The sequence below is a fragment of the Misgurnus anguillicaudatus genome, chromosome 7 (assembly GCF_027580225.2).
Source record: "Misgurnus anguillicaudatus chromosome 7, ASM2758022v2, whole genome shotgun sequence".
NCBI classification, from domain to species: domain Eukaryota; kingdom Metazoa; phylum Chordata; class Actinopteri; order Cypriniformes; family Cobitidae; genus Misgurnus; species Misgurnus anguillicaudatus.
Genome location: NC_073343.2, coordinates 9158218 through 9171148, shown reverse-complemented (window position 1 = coordinate 9171148; position 12931 = coordinate 9158218). Strand labels below are relative to the sequence as shown.

The window sequence follows — 12931 nt, the reverse complement described above, 5'->3', positions numbered from 1 at the left end:
TAAGTAATGATAGTGTTTTTCAAACGGGAAGAAAAACATTACCTTAAACAACATTAACGTTTAAATAGAGCTCAAATTTAGAGAAGAATCAAACTGCGTTTGTTCCAGGGTGACAGACATAAATATAAGGTTAAATCTGCCCCCAAGTGGTGTTATAGAGCAATAGCAGTATGAATCTGCTCTGAAGCAGTGGAGGATTTAATCCCTTCGACATGATGTAAAGGTCAGGGTCATTTTCCCTGTAAGTAAGAGGCTTTTCTGGGCTTTACAGCAGCCGCCATAAATGATTTAACAGACTAACCAAGCAAAATAACTTCTATATAAACTTAACGGAGGATTTTTAAAGCATGTGTCCATACCGGGCAGGGAGACTGGAGGAAGACGGTCACTTTCTCGTCCTCGAGCATGAGTTGTAGGAAGAGACGGCGTATAAATCCAGAGATGTTCCCTGAGACCGGAACGTTCCCTCGCTGAGGGGCGGACTGAAACAGCTCACAAAGAACCTTTCCAAACAAGAAAAATAAAATCTCAGTCCAAAGTGAACTTAATTAGTTTTTTATATATTAATATTTGATCTTTATCGTTTTCATTTTTTATTTAATAACTATTTATGTCATTCAAATAAATTGATGACCATTGGCCAATATTAGCATTTTTGTGATCCTGGTCTTTGAAAACCCAGCTTACGTCATTAATTTATAATTTACTGTTTTCTTCATAATGTAAAGAACATTCTGTGAAAATATAACCTTGGTATATTTAATATTAACTAATCTTGACTTAAGGACTGAATCAAACTTTGATGCTCCAAATATCAAAATGAATATGTAATAATAATAATACATAAAATAATGTAGTATGTAAATTAGTTGGCCTTGATTTTTCTACAAATTACAAGTCAAACAAAAGTAGCCCAACCACACCTGTGCCATAAGCCTCTGGTTGTTGGGATGGCAGGAGATGCACTGTAGGAAGAACGCCACAGTGGCGTTCTCGATGGCGGTCCTTTGCTGGGTGGTCAGTCCACTGCTGCGACTCGTTGACGCCAAAGAGTACCCAGAGGCATGAGATGGGACACTGCTGTGTGAGGTGCTAGCTGATGCCCCATGTCCAGCATTTATGCTGTTGGTGTGTACACTGGTGTTAGAAGCCCCGCTGGAACTGGAATGGCAGAGGAGAAACAACAGTGCGGTCCAGAGCGGGTTCACCTCCGGCCCACCCAGCCAGTCCTTCATGGTGTGACTGTTTCCTACTTCCGTAAGAAATCGCAACACGGGTGCCGCCAGCTCAGGAGACAAAGGTGGCCTGTTTGAAGATGAAGATGATGACAGGGGTTGGTTGTGCCCATGTGGGCGTCTCTCGGCCTGGGCTAAGAATCCTGAAGGCAAGGGAAGGTCGGCATTGACCAGCAGGTTGCAGCAAAGGTCGGCTAAGCTTCGAACGAGCAGAGAAGGCAGACCGGAGTCTAATAGCTGCTGAATGGCACTGGGCGACTGGGACGCGACTGCCAAAGTCACTAGCTGGCACTCTGAGAGGGTGATGGGCACGGTAATGGGAGTACGGGCATTTTTGGAGTCGTCTGTGAGAGAGGCTGCGCTGTTTAAATCGTGCTGCTTCTTGCCGTCGTCAGTCATGGCCATGCGCCGCTGCGCGTTTGTTTGGGCTGCAGGTGCCGCCACAATTCCCATCCAGGACATGAGCAGAGAAAAGTAACTGGGGTGGATGTGGCACATGGAACACAGCAAACTGTCCACAGCCTTCTTTAAAACCACGTTGGAGGGCAAAGACATGGACCAGTTGTACAACAACCTGCATGAGACAAAGAAGAAATTGATCTGTGTACTCAAATAACTCTAAAATAAAACTAAAAAGAACCACTTAAAGCATCATTAAAAGACGACCATACAACTTTCCTGCTTTTGCAGACACCTTTTTTGTGTTTCCGTCCTATTTTGTGTTTCAAAGAATAAGGATCATACAGACTTAAAAACAGCAATAAGAAGTACATTTTCATGACTAAAATACACTACTCCTTTAGGCTCTATGAGGGCAATTGATGTTGTTTCATACACAAGGCATTCATACCTACAAAAATAAATATTTCAAAGATCTGGGCAAAGAACGAAATATGTTCTCTCAACCTCTCTTAACGAAAAACACTAAAACAAACCTCAGGCATAAACACACACTTATCCAAAACTCTTACTAAAAGAGGAACATTGGTACTGCAGGACTACAAAGCAAGCATGTGGACTTACTCGAACAGCTCTCTGTTGAGCAGTCCGGGCAGGTCATAGTCCACCGGCAGCTCGTAACTGTGCCATAAGATGGAGGCCACGCAGTGCAGATGTGATGGGGATGGCATAAGCAGACCGTATTCCCGTGAGGGTGGCGCGCTTGGACCCGCGTATCCCGATGGAGAACTTTGCTTCAGGGCCGCCACACGAGAAGAATCATACACCCATTGCAGCAGAGCCTGGATTCTGCAATACACACAACACAACAGAGTTTAAAGGTGTCATATTATGATTTTTTTTTTAAATGTAAAATAACTCTTTGGTGTTCCCAGAGTGCGTATGTGAAGTTTTAGTTCAAAATCCCAGACAGATCATTTATTACAGCATGTTAAATTTGCCACTTTGTAGGCATGAGCAATAATGTGCCGTTTTTGGGTGTGTCCTTAAGTTTAAAATGCAAATGAGCTGATGAAATGCAAACACTGATTGCTATGATGGTGGTTTGTTGAAATTGAAACTCAATTGTGCTGTCATAATTTTTTTCTCTCTCTCTCTGTTTTCTCTGCACTAAATAGCAGTGCCATGGTTGAATAGTGCAGATTAATGGGCGGTATTATTGTAATGAGACCCACACCTACATCACAAAACAGGCGAAATCTGAATAACCTAATTTTTCACTAGCTTGCAGAGAATGGCTTACCAAAACAAAGTTACTTGGTTGTTCTTTGTCACGTTTTCTAAGTTGATGGAAGCACTGGGGACCCAATTATAGCTCTTAAACATGGAAAAAGTTTTAACGCTATTTAAAAGGTACCCCGACCATGAAAACATGTATGCGTGAATACTTTATATTTGCCTTCATCTATAAAAATTAATTGAAAAAAATTTAATATTTTCATGAATTAAACAAAAAACCAATATGTAATACTTCATGAAATATTTTGGAATGAAATGAAACTGATCTTGGAACAGTATTGTAAATCTGCTCTATAGACCGTTTCATCGGGCGCACGTGCGGTGACTCAATAAGCGTCTGGTCTGAACTTTACTTCCTGTTTTTGTTTGTTTAATGGTCTGACTAGTTGCTACAACTGAACTCTTAAGCAAATATCTCGTCAATAATAACAAATGTTTTGGGTTCCTATGTAATCTATGTGTGGTTTATTTTGCTTGCTATATAAATAAACTACTTTAAAAGGACTTTGTTGTTATTTATTCTTCGCGGAGTTTACCGGAAGTTACGTGAGGACCACGAAAGCCGCTTGTTTATGTTGTTACTGATGAAACTGTCTATAAGAAGATCTAAAGCTTTGGAGGAATGCACTGACCTGTCTTTGGTGCCGGGGTCCTGAGTGGTGCCCAGCTGGTAGAGGATGTCTATAGTGGAGTCTGATGACAGGCCATTTAACCTCCCGAAGAGCAGTGGACTGTTCAGATCTGAAAAACAATGACCACCAATCAGATTACACGCACACAAAAATTTTACCAATTAAATAAAGAGGAGCACAAAGCAAGAATGATTGAGTCTTCCTGTGACGTTTAAATCAATCTTTCTTAACAAAGGGGCCAGGGTCCACATTAAACTTCCAAAAGGGCTTCAAGATGACTTAAGATTATTTTAAAGAAGCATTACAATAAAATTATATTGTTGTAAATAATAGACAAAGGTTGATATCCACTGGTTTAGAGGTTTCTGATTTGTAGAGACATTTTTGATGTAATAGTGGGCGAGTCCTTACTAGCCAGGTCAGTACCGGATGCAGCACAGTTGCGCAGCAGGATGTCGATGAGTTTGAGACCTATGCGTGTGGACTGCAGCCCGATCTTCACCAGCACTGCCTCAATGTTAGGCGAGTGCATCCCGCAGTACGGGGACATGAGGAGGGCGGCACAGGTCTGCAGGAGGTTTGCTGTGGGAGCAGCGGCGCTGGCCATCATGGCTTCCAGATCAGACACGTGAGTCAGGCAGTGGTGCAACAACCGCAGCCAACCAATGCTGAGAGAGAGGAAAAGACATAAATAGCATAACTGATGTGATCGTAATGACCCGTTAAATTCAAAATTTAACAGGATTAGCAAGTAGCCAATCATGTTCACTGCTGTGAGGCCACTGGTAATAGTAATCCAGAACCAGTTGTGTTAATGGATAATCAAGTATTTTGAGAGAAACCATCCAATACCTGGTTTTGGACACCTGGTCTTCAGAGGGCAGGAATGGATTATTTACAGTAGCTGAAGAAGTGTTTCCAAAAGCAGTCAGGCCCAGCAGTTTAATCTGCGAGAGACCCAGCGTGCTGGCGTCCCGTGGCCGGTGCAGCCGCAGACACACTGCAGACGCCACTTCTGCCTTCACTAGCTGGAACTTGATATAAGTGAGACCGCTGGTGATGACTGGGGTCGACAGGGGAAGCATGTTCACACCGTCTGCACTGATCTCCACAGATACTGAGGATGGGCATGCTGGGAAAGGTACGGAGAAAGAAAGAAAAGGGTAAGCACTTAATGAGCTTTATATATTATCACATCTGCAATTTGACTTATCATGCATGCTTACTTACAAAGGGTGCACATAGGTCGGTTGTTTACACTTTAGTTTTGAAAAATATCCTTAAAGGTACAGTACCATTAAAATTTCAAGATTCTTTATTGTCACTATTCAAGTACAGTATAATTAGAGATGTCCTTACGTTGCAGTCACATCTAGAGTTTAACATCCAATAAAATACATATACAAGTCTAAATAGAGTTGTCTAAAATCTCCCAAGAGTTTTTTCCTCCTAGGACTTTTTTCTCCTGGCTAAAAAAGCCCGGGTTTTTTTCTCCTAGGGGGGTTTTTCAACCCGGGAGTCAGCCTACATTGGCTTAACTTAGCACCCCTCTTCTGTAAGTTACATTAGTAATATGATCGCTTATAATGTTGATTCATAGCTGCAGCAAATTCTGCTGCTTATGCTATCTGTATTACGTTATGCTATCTGTCTATTTTTCTGTGTTTTTCCCTGCTTCTATAAATGTGAAACTGCTTTGAAACAATTACCAATAGTGAAAAGCGCTATATAAATAAAATTGAATTGAATTAAAACAACACACACTAAACAAAAACCTCACCAAGAAGGTCCTCACGTTAAGGAAAAGTTTAAAGATAGGCTAAATATGCCTGTTTGATTAGCTATATTTAACTTGGACATGGCTGCCCACAGCTTTACCAACTACATGTAGACTTACTGGCGAGAGATGCCAGGTGTGGCTGTATGTGAATCTCTTTGAGCAAAACTGCAGCAGGCAGGTGTATGGTGAGGTCACACCAGGCCTCCTCAGGAAGGAAGATGTAGGACCAAGCAGCAGAACGCGCCCGTCGATGTGGGGGAGTGGCCTGCAACAGCACTTCAGCTGGCTGTGCGGTGGGACTACTGGAAGTGATGGTGCCTGCAGGGAACCAAAGACCAGCTTAAAGTAAACACAGGGTGATGCCAAAATAAATACCTCTTTGTCATGTTCAAGAAACCGGGGTTTATAGGGACACTCTACTTTTTTTGAAAATAGGCTCCTTTTTCCAGCTCCCCTAGAGTGAAATATTAGATTTTTACCGTTTTGGAATCCATTCAGCTGATCTCCGGGTCTGGTGGTACTACTTTTAGCATAGCTTAGCATAATCCATTGAATTCGATTAGACAATTAGCATCGCGCTAAAAAAATAACAAATAACCATAATTGATTATAATGCCGGAATGAGAGTATATTTCCTAGCCTTTTCGGCCTAGAAAATCGCAACTTTTAATTTTCCGTCTGTCTTAGTACACGATGTAACTACAGAAGAGGCACGTTTTAAATAGGAAAAATATTGAAACTCTTTGGTCATTTTTGAGCGCGATGCTAATGGTCTAATCAGATATAATGCATTTTGGTAAGCTTTGCTAAAAGTGGTTCCGCCAGACCCAGAGATTGGCTGAATGGATTCCATAACGCTAAAAATCTGATGTTTCACTCTAGTGGAGCTGGAAAATGAGTATATTTTCAAAAAAAGTGGAGTGTCCCTTTAAGACTTGATGATAAATCATAAAGTGTGCCTGCTGTACCAAGAGGGGCAAAGTTGTGCAGTCCCTCTGCATTGTCTGGTTCTGAAGTGAGAACTCGTGATTTAAGACTGCCATCTGCTGCCTTGCCGGGACCGGAGTCCAGGAACTTCATGATGGTGGATACCATGCTACGGGCGGTGTTTACAATGGCTCGGGTGCTGGTGACCATGTTATTACAGATGAGCTGCACACCACCTGAACACAAGAGTCAAAGTATTCTAGACAAAATAGACCACAAACGCATTTCCACAACTTTGATTTCAAGTGTCTGCATACCCATGTCATGAAAGGCTTTCAATGCCTCGCTGGTGTCAAGCACTCTTAGAATAAACCACAACAAAGGCTCAGAAAGCTGGCATGTGGACAATGATCCCTGTAGAATCAGAATACAATTTATTAGATGCACACAATACATGTATAGCTTTTCCACTCTAAAAACAATTTGCCAAATTCAATTAAATCACATTTCTGAGCTCATGATCATCACTGGCTTATACTGAGTGTGTAAAACAGGTCCAAATAAGCTCAGGTCTCACCTGTCGCCCCATGTACCCACAGGCCATGTAGGTAAGTATGGGTTGTAGCATGACCTGGACAGACGTGGCTCTTTTACTCAGTGTTGTCAGAATGGTAAAGAGCCCATCGCCTACTGAGATGGCGTCCAATCCACCGTGAAAGTTCTCATGTTTTGTTAGATGGAGCCCACTAGCACCTTATTGATGAAGAAGATTGAAACACAATATTTCATAAATCACCAATATGTATAAATGCCAATAAATGCTATGATAACATAATAAAAACATTAGTAACTAACATGCTACTAAATTTCCAAAATGATTTACATTTTATTAATGCTTTGAAGGATTAGTCCATTTTCTTAAAAAATATCCACAAAATTTACTCACCACCATGTCATCCAAAATGTCTTTCTTTGTTCAGTCGAGAAGAAATTATGTTTTTTGAGGAAAACATTCCAGGATTTTTCTCATTTTAATGGACTTTAATGAAACAGTTTTAATGCGGTTTAAAATTGCAGTTTCAAAGGACTCTAAACGATCTCAAACGAGGCATAAGGGTCTTCTCTAGCGAAACGATTGTCATTTTTGACAAGAAAAATAAAAAATATGATCTTTTAAACCACAACCTCTCGTCCATCTCCGGTCACGCGACGGGCCAGCACGACCTCACGCAATACGCCATCACGTCAATAGGTCACGGATGACGAATGCGAAACTACGCCCCAGTGTTTACAAGTGGGAGAAAGAGGACCGTTCCGACATAGTTGTATGTCAAATTATACTAATTAACGTCTGTGTGTCAGTTTATTGTTTAAAATGGTCCGCAAATGTGCGTTTCATATATGTAACACGTGACCTTTCCACTGCATTATGCAAACACGTGAGGTTGCGCTGGCGCGTCACAGGACCGGAGATAGATGAGAAGTTGTGGTTTAAAAGTGCATATTTATTATTTTTCTTGCCACAAATGACAATCGTTTCGCTAGATAAGACTCTTATGCCTCGTTTGGGATCGTTTAGAGTCCTTTGAAACTCAGTTGAAACTGCAATTTTAAACTACATTTAAACTGTTAAGTGTTGGGGTCCATCAAAGTCCATTAAAATGAGAAAAATCCTGTAATGTTTTCCTCGAAAAACATAATTTGTTCACGACTGAACAAAGAAAGACATCAACATTTTGGATGACATGGTGGTGAGTAAACTATCTGGATTTTTTTAAGAAAATTGACTAATCCTTTAAAAAACACTTTCAACGTGAAATACAAGCTATAAATTATATCAGAATGTTTCCTCCTTCGCATTCAAACCCACAACCTTGGTATTGCTAGCTCCTGAAAGCTCAAGAAAAAGTGAGTATTGTGTACCAATAATCATAGCCATGGCACTGCTGTTGCACTGTCCCAGAGCAGACAAGATCTGACTCATAATCTGCTGATTGGCCAAAACCAGATCTGCCACGCCCGCTGCAGGTCCCTGATGTTGTGCTGCACCAGAAGCCCCACCCTCTTTGCTTCCGCACACCTTCTCTTCATCTGAGACGCTGTCTGTGCCTCCGCTCGCCGGGGGCAACCTCCCGCTGAACTCCCGATCGCCCGACAGGGGCAACATTACCAGGGCGTTGACCAGCTTCAGGAGGTCAAACATCAACTGGTCACGAGTGGTCTCGCCACACACAGCCTTGGCATCACCAGGACGGATGATGTTGGCGAACAGGCCTCCGAAACAGGCGCGGGCACCGACAGAGCTGTCTGAACCACTGCGTGAGACCACCTTGTCTGAACACGTGATGTAGTGGTGAACCAGGAAGGTGATGGACTCGATGACGGCTAAGATGGTGGTTACAGAAACCACCTCGAAGTTTTGTTCCAGAGTAAATTCTAAAAGCTTCACCTGGGCATCTAATGGACCCTGACCTGACTGGAAAGGTCCCCTACAGGAGGAAAAAATGGTTAAATGGGTTTTCAAATCACCATACGCACATGGTTATTGACGCACATTAGTTTTAAATACTGTGTAAAGTACCTCTCTGTGGACAAGATGTGCAACAGCTTGAGCAGAAATTCGCTGAACATCTGTGGACATGTGGAGGACAGGTGCACCTGCAACCTGGTTAAGAACTCCTGCAAGGCTTGTGTGGCAGTGGGGCCAACCTGAAAAAAGCGCAAGAGCGCAAAAGTGTGAGTGTATAGAAAAGTCGTTTTTCAAACCTGTGTGCGTCATGAGGCAGAGATGGTACCTGTGAGCTGTGCTGGATGGTGCCATGTGGGTTTCCTCCAGACAGGAAGCGCACGAGCACGTGCACAAGTGTGGGGTCAGACACCATCTGCTGGGCCGTGCTCTCATGCACAACCATCCCACTGCTGGAGGCTATGTATAAAACAGACACATGGTGGTCACTGAAAGCACAGGTACTTAAAAAAGCGGGTCACATGAATGTTTGCTTTCATAATAAGGCTGCAGAGGCGTGACACCGTTTGATCTGCTGAGCTGATGGGATTTCTCTAAAGAAAATCCAACAGTGCATCACACACAAAATTTTCCACACATCTGGTTGATTTTAAAAACTCACGATACAAAGAAGACACTCACCGCTGGCCGGCATGTTCGTCATGAGGGTAAGACTGTGCAGAACGAGACACCACGTTCTCAGAGAGGTGTTTGGGTACCAGGCCAGCACTGACAGGAAGCTGCTGATGGAGGCTAACAGGGACAACAATCGCAGTCATTATGAATACACTCCTGTAATAATCTGACCAATCAATGCCCTCCTCCTTTGACAGTAAACCACAGAAACTTAGAGGAAAGAAGATTCTGATTGGTCAGGGAACTTTACATGCTTTAAAAGGACATTACACTTTTTTTGAAAATATGCACATTTTCCAGCTCCCATAGAGTGAAACATTTGAATTTTACCATTTTGGAATCCATTCAGCTGATCTCCAGGTCTGGCGCTAGCACTTTGAGCATAGCTTAGCACAATTTATTGAATCTGATTAGACCATTAGCATTGCGCTAAAAAATAACCAAAGAGTTTTTATATTTTTCCTATTTAAAACTTGACTCATAGTTACATTGTTCTGTTACATGGCTGGAGCTGGCGTAGTGATATTACGCACTGCCCGAAAATAGTCCCCTGCTATTGAAAGTAACCAAGGGGACTATTTTCGGCTGCTGCGTAATATCACTACGCCCCCTGAAGCCATGTTACATCAGCAAAGTCCTTGATTATTACGTCAGTTTGAGAGTATAGTTCCTAGCCATATCTGCCTAGAAAATCGCAACTTTACATTTTTTGTCGGTCTTAGTACAAAATGTAACTACAGAAGAGTCAAGTTTTAAATAGGAAAAATATCGATACTCTTTGGTTATTTTAAGCGTGATGCTAATGGTCTAATCAAATTCAATGGATTACGCTAAGCTATGCAAAAAGTGCTAGCACCAGACCCGGAGATCAGCCTAATGGATTCCAAAACGCAAAGATTCAAATGTTTAACTTTAGGGGAGCTGGAAAATGAGCATATTTTCAAAAAAAGTGTGCTGCTTGCATCAGCAGTGCTAAAAGGTTCCAAAACCTGTGTGAACATTTTATAAAAAAAAATGTAAGAGTCTGATATACTTTTTATAGCAAAGTTTATACAGCAGAGGTCAAGAGTGCTTATAATATCATGGTTTGTTTTGGCGACTATTCGCTGGTTACTGTCAAACCTTGGTTAAGTGGGATTGTGGGTACTCTGCAGGAATTGAAGAGGAAGACATCTGAGCCATTCTCATCCGATCCTCCAGAGCAAGAACTTAAACTCAAAGTCAACCACAGCTGCAGCAAGGACTCCAACTAATGAAAGAGAGAGAGCACACAAGGGGAATGAGATATTTAAAAAAGTGAGAGAACTCATGCATCTTTCAACTATCCAGAATTTCAAATTTTACCTCAAAGTGTTGTGAATGCAAGTTACCTGAAACAAAAGTGTGCACATACCTGAACATGGTGAACTTGCAGTAAGGAGAAAAGTTTGTTGAAGCAGGTGCTCAACATGGGAATGGAGGAGGGCTGTACCATCAGAGCGCTGCTGGGGGGAGAGCTGTGGAATCCCCCACGCAAGAGAGAATCATCTGTCCCGTTTGCAGACTGAGCCACTGAGAGAAAACGAATGAAAGGGTCTTGATTTTTAAGGAATGAAAGTCAACACCTGATATTTTCACTTTTTATGATGACTGTAGGACCGCAGGAAAACATATGAAGAGTTTGGTTCCAAAACGTGATAAACGCCATTTTAAAAAAAATAGTTACCACCAAAACTAGTATTGTATCTCGTCAAGTATTAAAAAAGTACATTCTTAATTTTATGCAAAATCCGATATCCGTCGTGTTATACTGTCATCTTTTCTCCATTTTTTCCAAATCGCAACAAAACCAGTCCTCCCTCTCTGCAGAATGCAATAAATCAGCTCAACAAATCACAGCACATCATTCCACGCATTGTAAACAATAAGGACAGTGGCTTTGAATAGGCTACACAAGAAATCCTAGTTTCCTCATACTTTGTACTTCGTGATCAACAGTGTTGGGGGTAACGCATTACAAGTAATGATCATTACGTAATAATATTACTTTTCTAAAGTAACGAGTAAAGCATTACTTAATAAATGTACTCATTAATATTTGAGTTACTTTTTTAAAAAAGTAATGGGAGTTACTTTTCAGGTTAATTCATTCAATTTGAAAATAAAATAATGTACTGAATTAATATTAACGTAGAATTACGCACTCTTGATTGCCTGAGCGGGAAAAGTTTGAGTCAGAAACCAAGATGGCAGGCCAGAGCTTGACATTTTTGCGATCATAAAAAATACCTGCAAGGCCTGAAAGAGATCAAGCCTCAGCAAAGTAAGAAAAAGTAACGCAAAAGTAACTTAAAAGTAACATAAGCATTACTTTCCATGAAAAGTAACTACGTAACGCAATTAGTTACTTTTTTGGGGAGTAACTTAATATTGTAATGCATTACTTTTAAAAGTAACTTTCCCCAACACTGGTGATTAACAAACAAACAAAAAAATTATACTTTTGATGGCAATGATAAACCTGTGGTGGTTTTCTGTGACGGGGATGAAACATAAGCCATCAAAATCAAATAATTTATGTGAGAGGCACTCGGACGAAGGAAAATGCGAGCTATTGCTTGTGCTCACACGACAGCATCAAGCTTCTGTCATGCTAACACATTGACCCCAGGGGATCTTATGAAAAACTCTCCGTTATTTTACTCGAAGTCAACGAAAATCAAGCAGGACCAAAATATTTTACAGCTGATCGCTGTCAAAAAAGTTCAGCGACGACGTCCCAAGGATGACAGCGGCAATGACAGTGTTCTTAACATGAGTAAGGGCTTTGATTAATGCCATTAATGGGTTTTTTATCAGTGTATACCACTAGTCAACAAAATTAATATAACATGGCTAAGATGAAAATCTAATTATTAGTTATTATAACCTAAAGATGCTATGTGAAAGTTTGTAACAGAAAATAGTGGTTTTCATCTTGTCACTTTCTTGGTATAGAAAACACATCTTTACCAAAACTACTCAAAATGGATTTATTGTATTTTAGAACCAAACTCTTCATATATACAAATACCAACTTCATACCTGATGGAGATGTGGCTGTTAATGCCTGCAGTATAGCATCTGCCTCCAACGTGGCCATCATCTTCAACATGAGCTCTGCCTGCTGCTCTAATCCAACTTCCAGCCGAGCGTCCAGAGCTGTTGTACACATTAAAGCATTTAAACCCTCCAACGTTATACATTTTATGATTTAATTAATTTATTCTGATGTTTCTTACCCTGAGACACAGATACTGAGAGGCTTTGAGATCCAGGTTTCTCTGTTGTGGCGGCTACGGGGTGTTTAGACATGGGTATGCCCACACCCCCTGTGTAGGGGTTATAACTGTAAGAGCCATAGTCAGCACCCCAGTAATCATACCAGGTGCTGCTGATTGGCTGCACGAGAGAAGAGAAAAAAGAAAAACAACAACAACAAAAGAAATCTCAGACACTCATCTGTGAGAAGTTAAAAACATGCAATTCGAACTATATG

General features: G+C 41.3%; 1 protein-coding gene across 7 annotated transcripts in view; it reads right to left on the bottom strand.

The window, feature by feature from the left end:
* birc6 (baculoviral IAP repeat containing 6) overlaps nucleotides 1-12931 on the bottom strand; it is a 117248-nt gene that overhangs the window by 64889 nt on the left and 39428 nt on the right. For 6 of the 7 annotated variants that reach the window (XM_073869396.1, XM_073869398.1, XM_073869392.1 and 3 more), the window contains exons 39-56: nucleotides 12675-12834; nucleotides 12478-12594; nucleotides 10808-10965; nucleotides 10537-10663; nucleotides 9421-9531; nucleotides 9068-9198; nucleotides 8854-8981; nucleotides 8196-8761; nucleotides 6850-7025; nucleotides 6590-6686; nucleotides 6314-6508; nucleotides 5463-5663; nucleotides 4418-4697; nucleotides 3977-4233; nucleotides 3566-3674; nucleotides 2259-2483; nucleotides 924-1809; nucleotides 360-503 (exon numbers count right to left, since the gene is read on the bottom strand). In XM_073869396.1, coding sequence (XP_073725497.1) covers nucleotides 360-503; nucleotides 924-1809; nucleotides 2259-2483; nucleotides 3566-3674; nucleotides 3977-4233; nucleotides 4418-4697; nucleotides 5463-5663; nucleotides 6314-6508; nucleotides 6590-6686; nucleotides 6850-7025; nucleotides 8196-8761; nucleotides 8854-8981; nucleotides 9068-9198; nucleotides 9421-9531; nucleotides 10537-10663; nucleotides 10808-10965; nucleotides 12478-12594; nucleotides 12675-12834 — 4068 coding nt within the window. The remainder of the gene's footprint in view (nucleotides 1-359; nucleotides 504-923; nucleotides 1810-2258; nucleotides 2484-3565; nucleotides 3675-3976; nucleotides 4234-4417; nucleotides 4698-5462; nucleotides 5664-6313; nucleotides 6509-6589; nucleotides 6687-6849; nucleotides 7026-8195; nucleotides 8762-8853; nucleotides 8982-9067; nucleotides 9199-9420; nucleotides 9532-10536; nucleotides 10664-10807; nucleotides 10966-12477; nucleotides 12595-12674; nucleotides 12835-12931) is intronic. The other variant, XM_073869397.1, reaches the window with a different exon arrangement.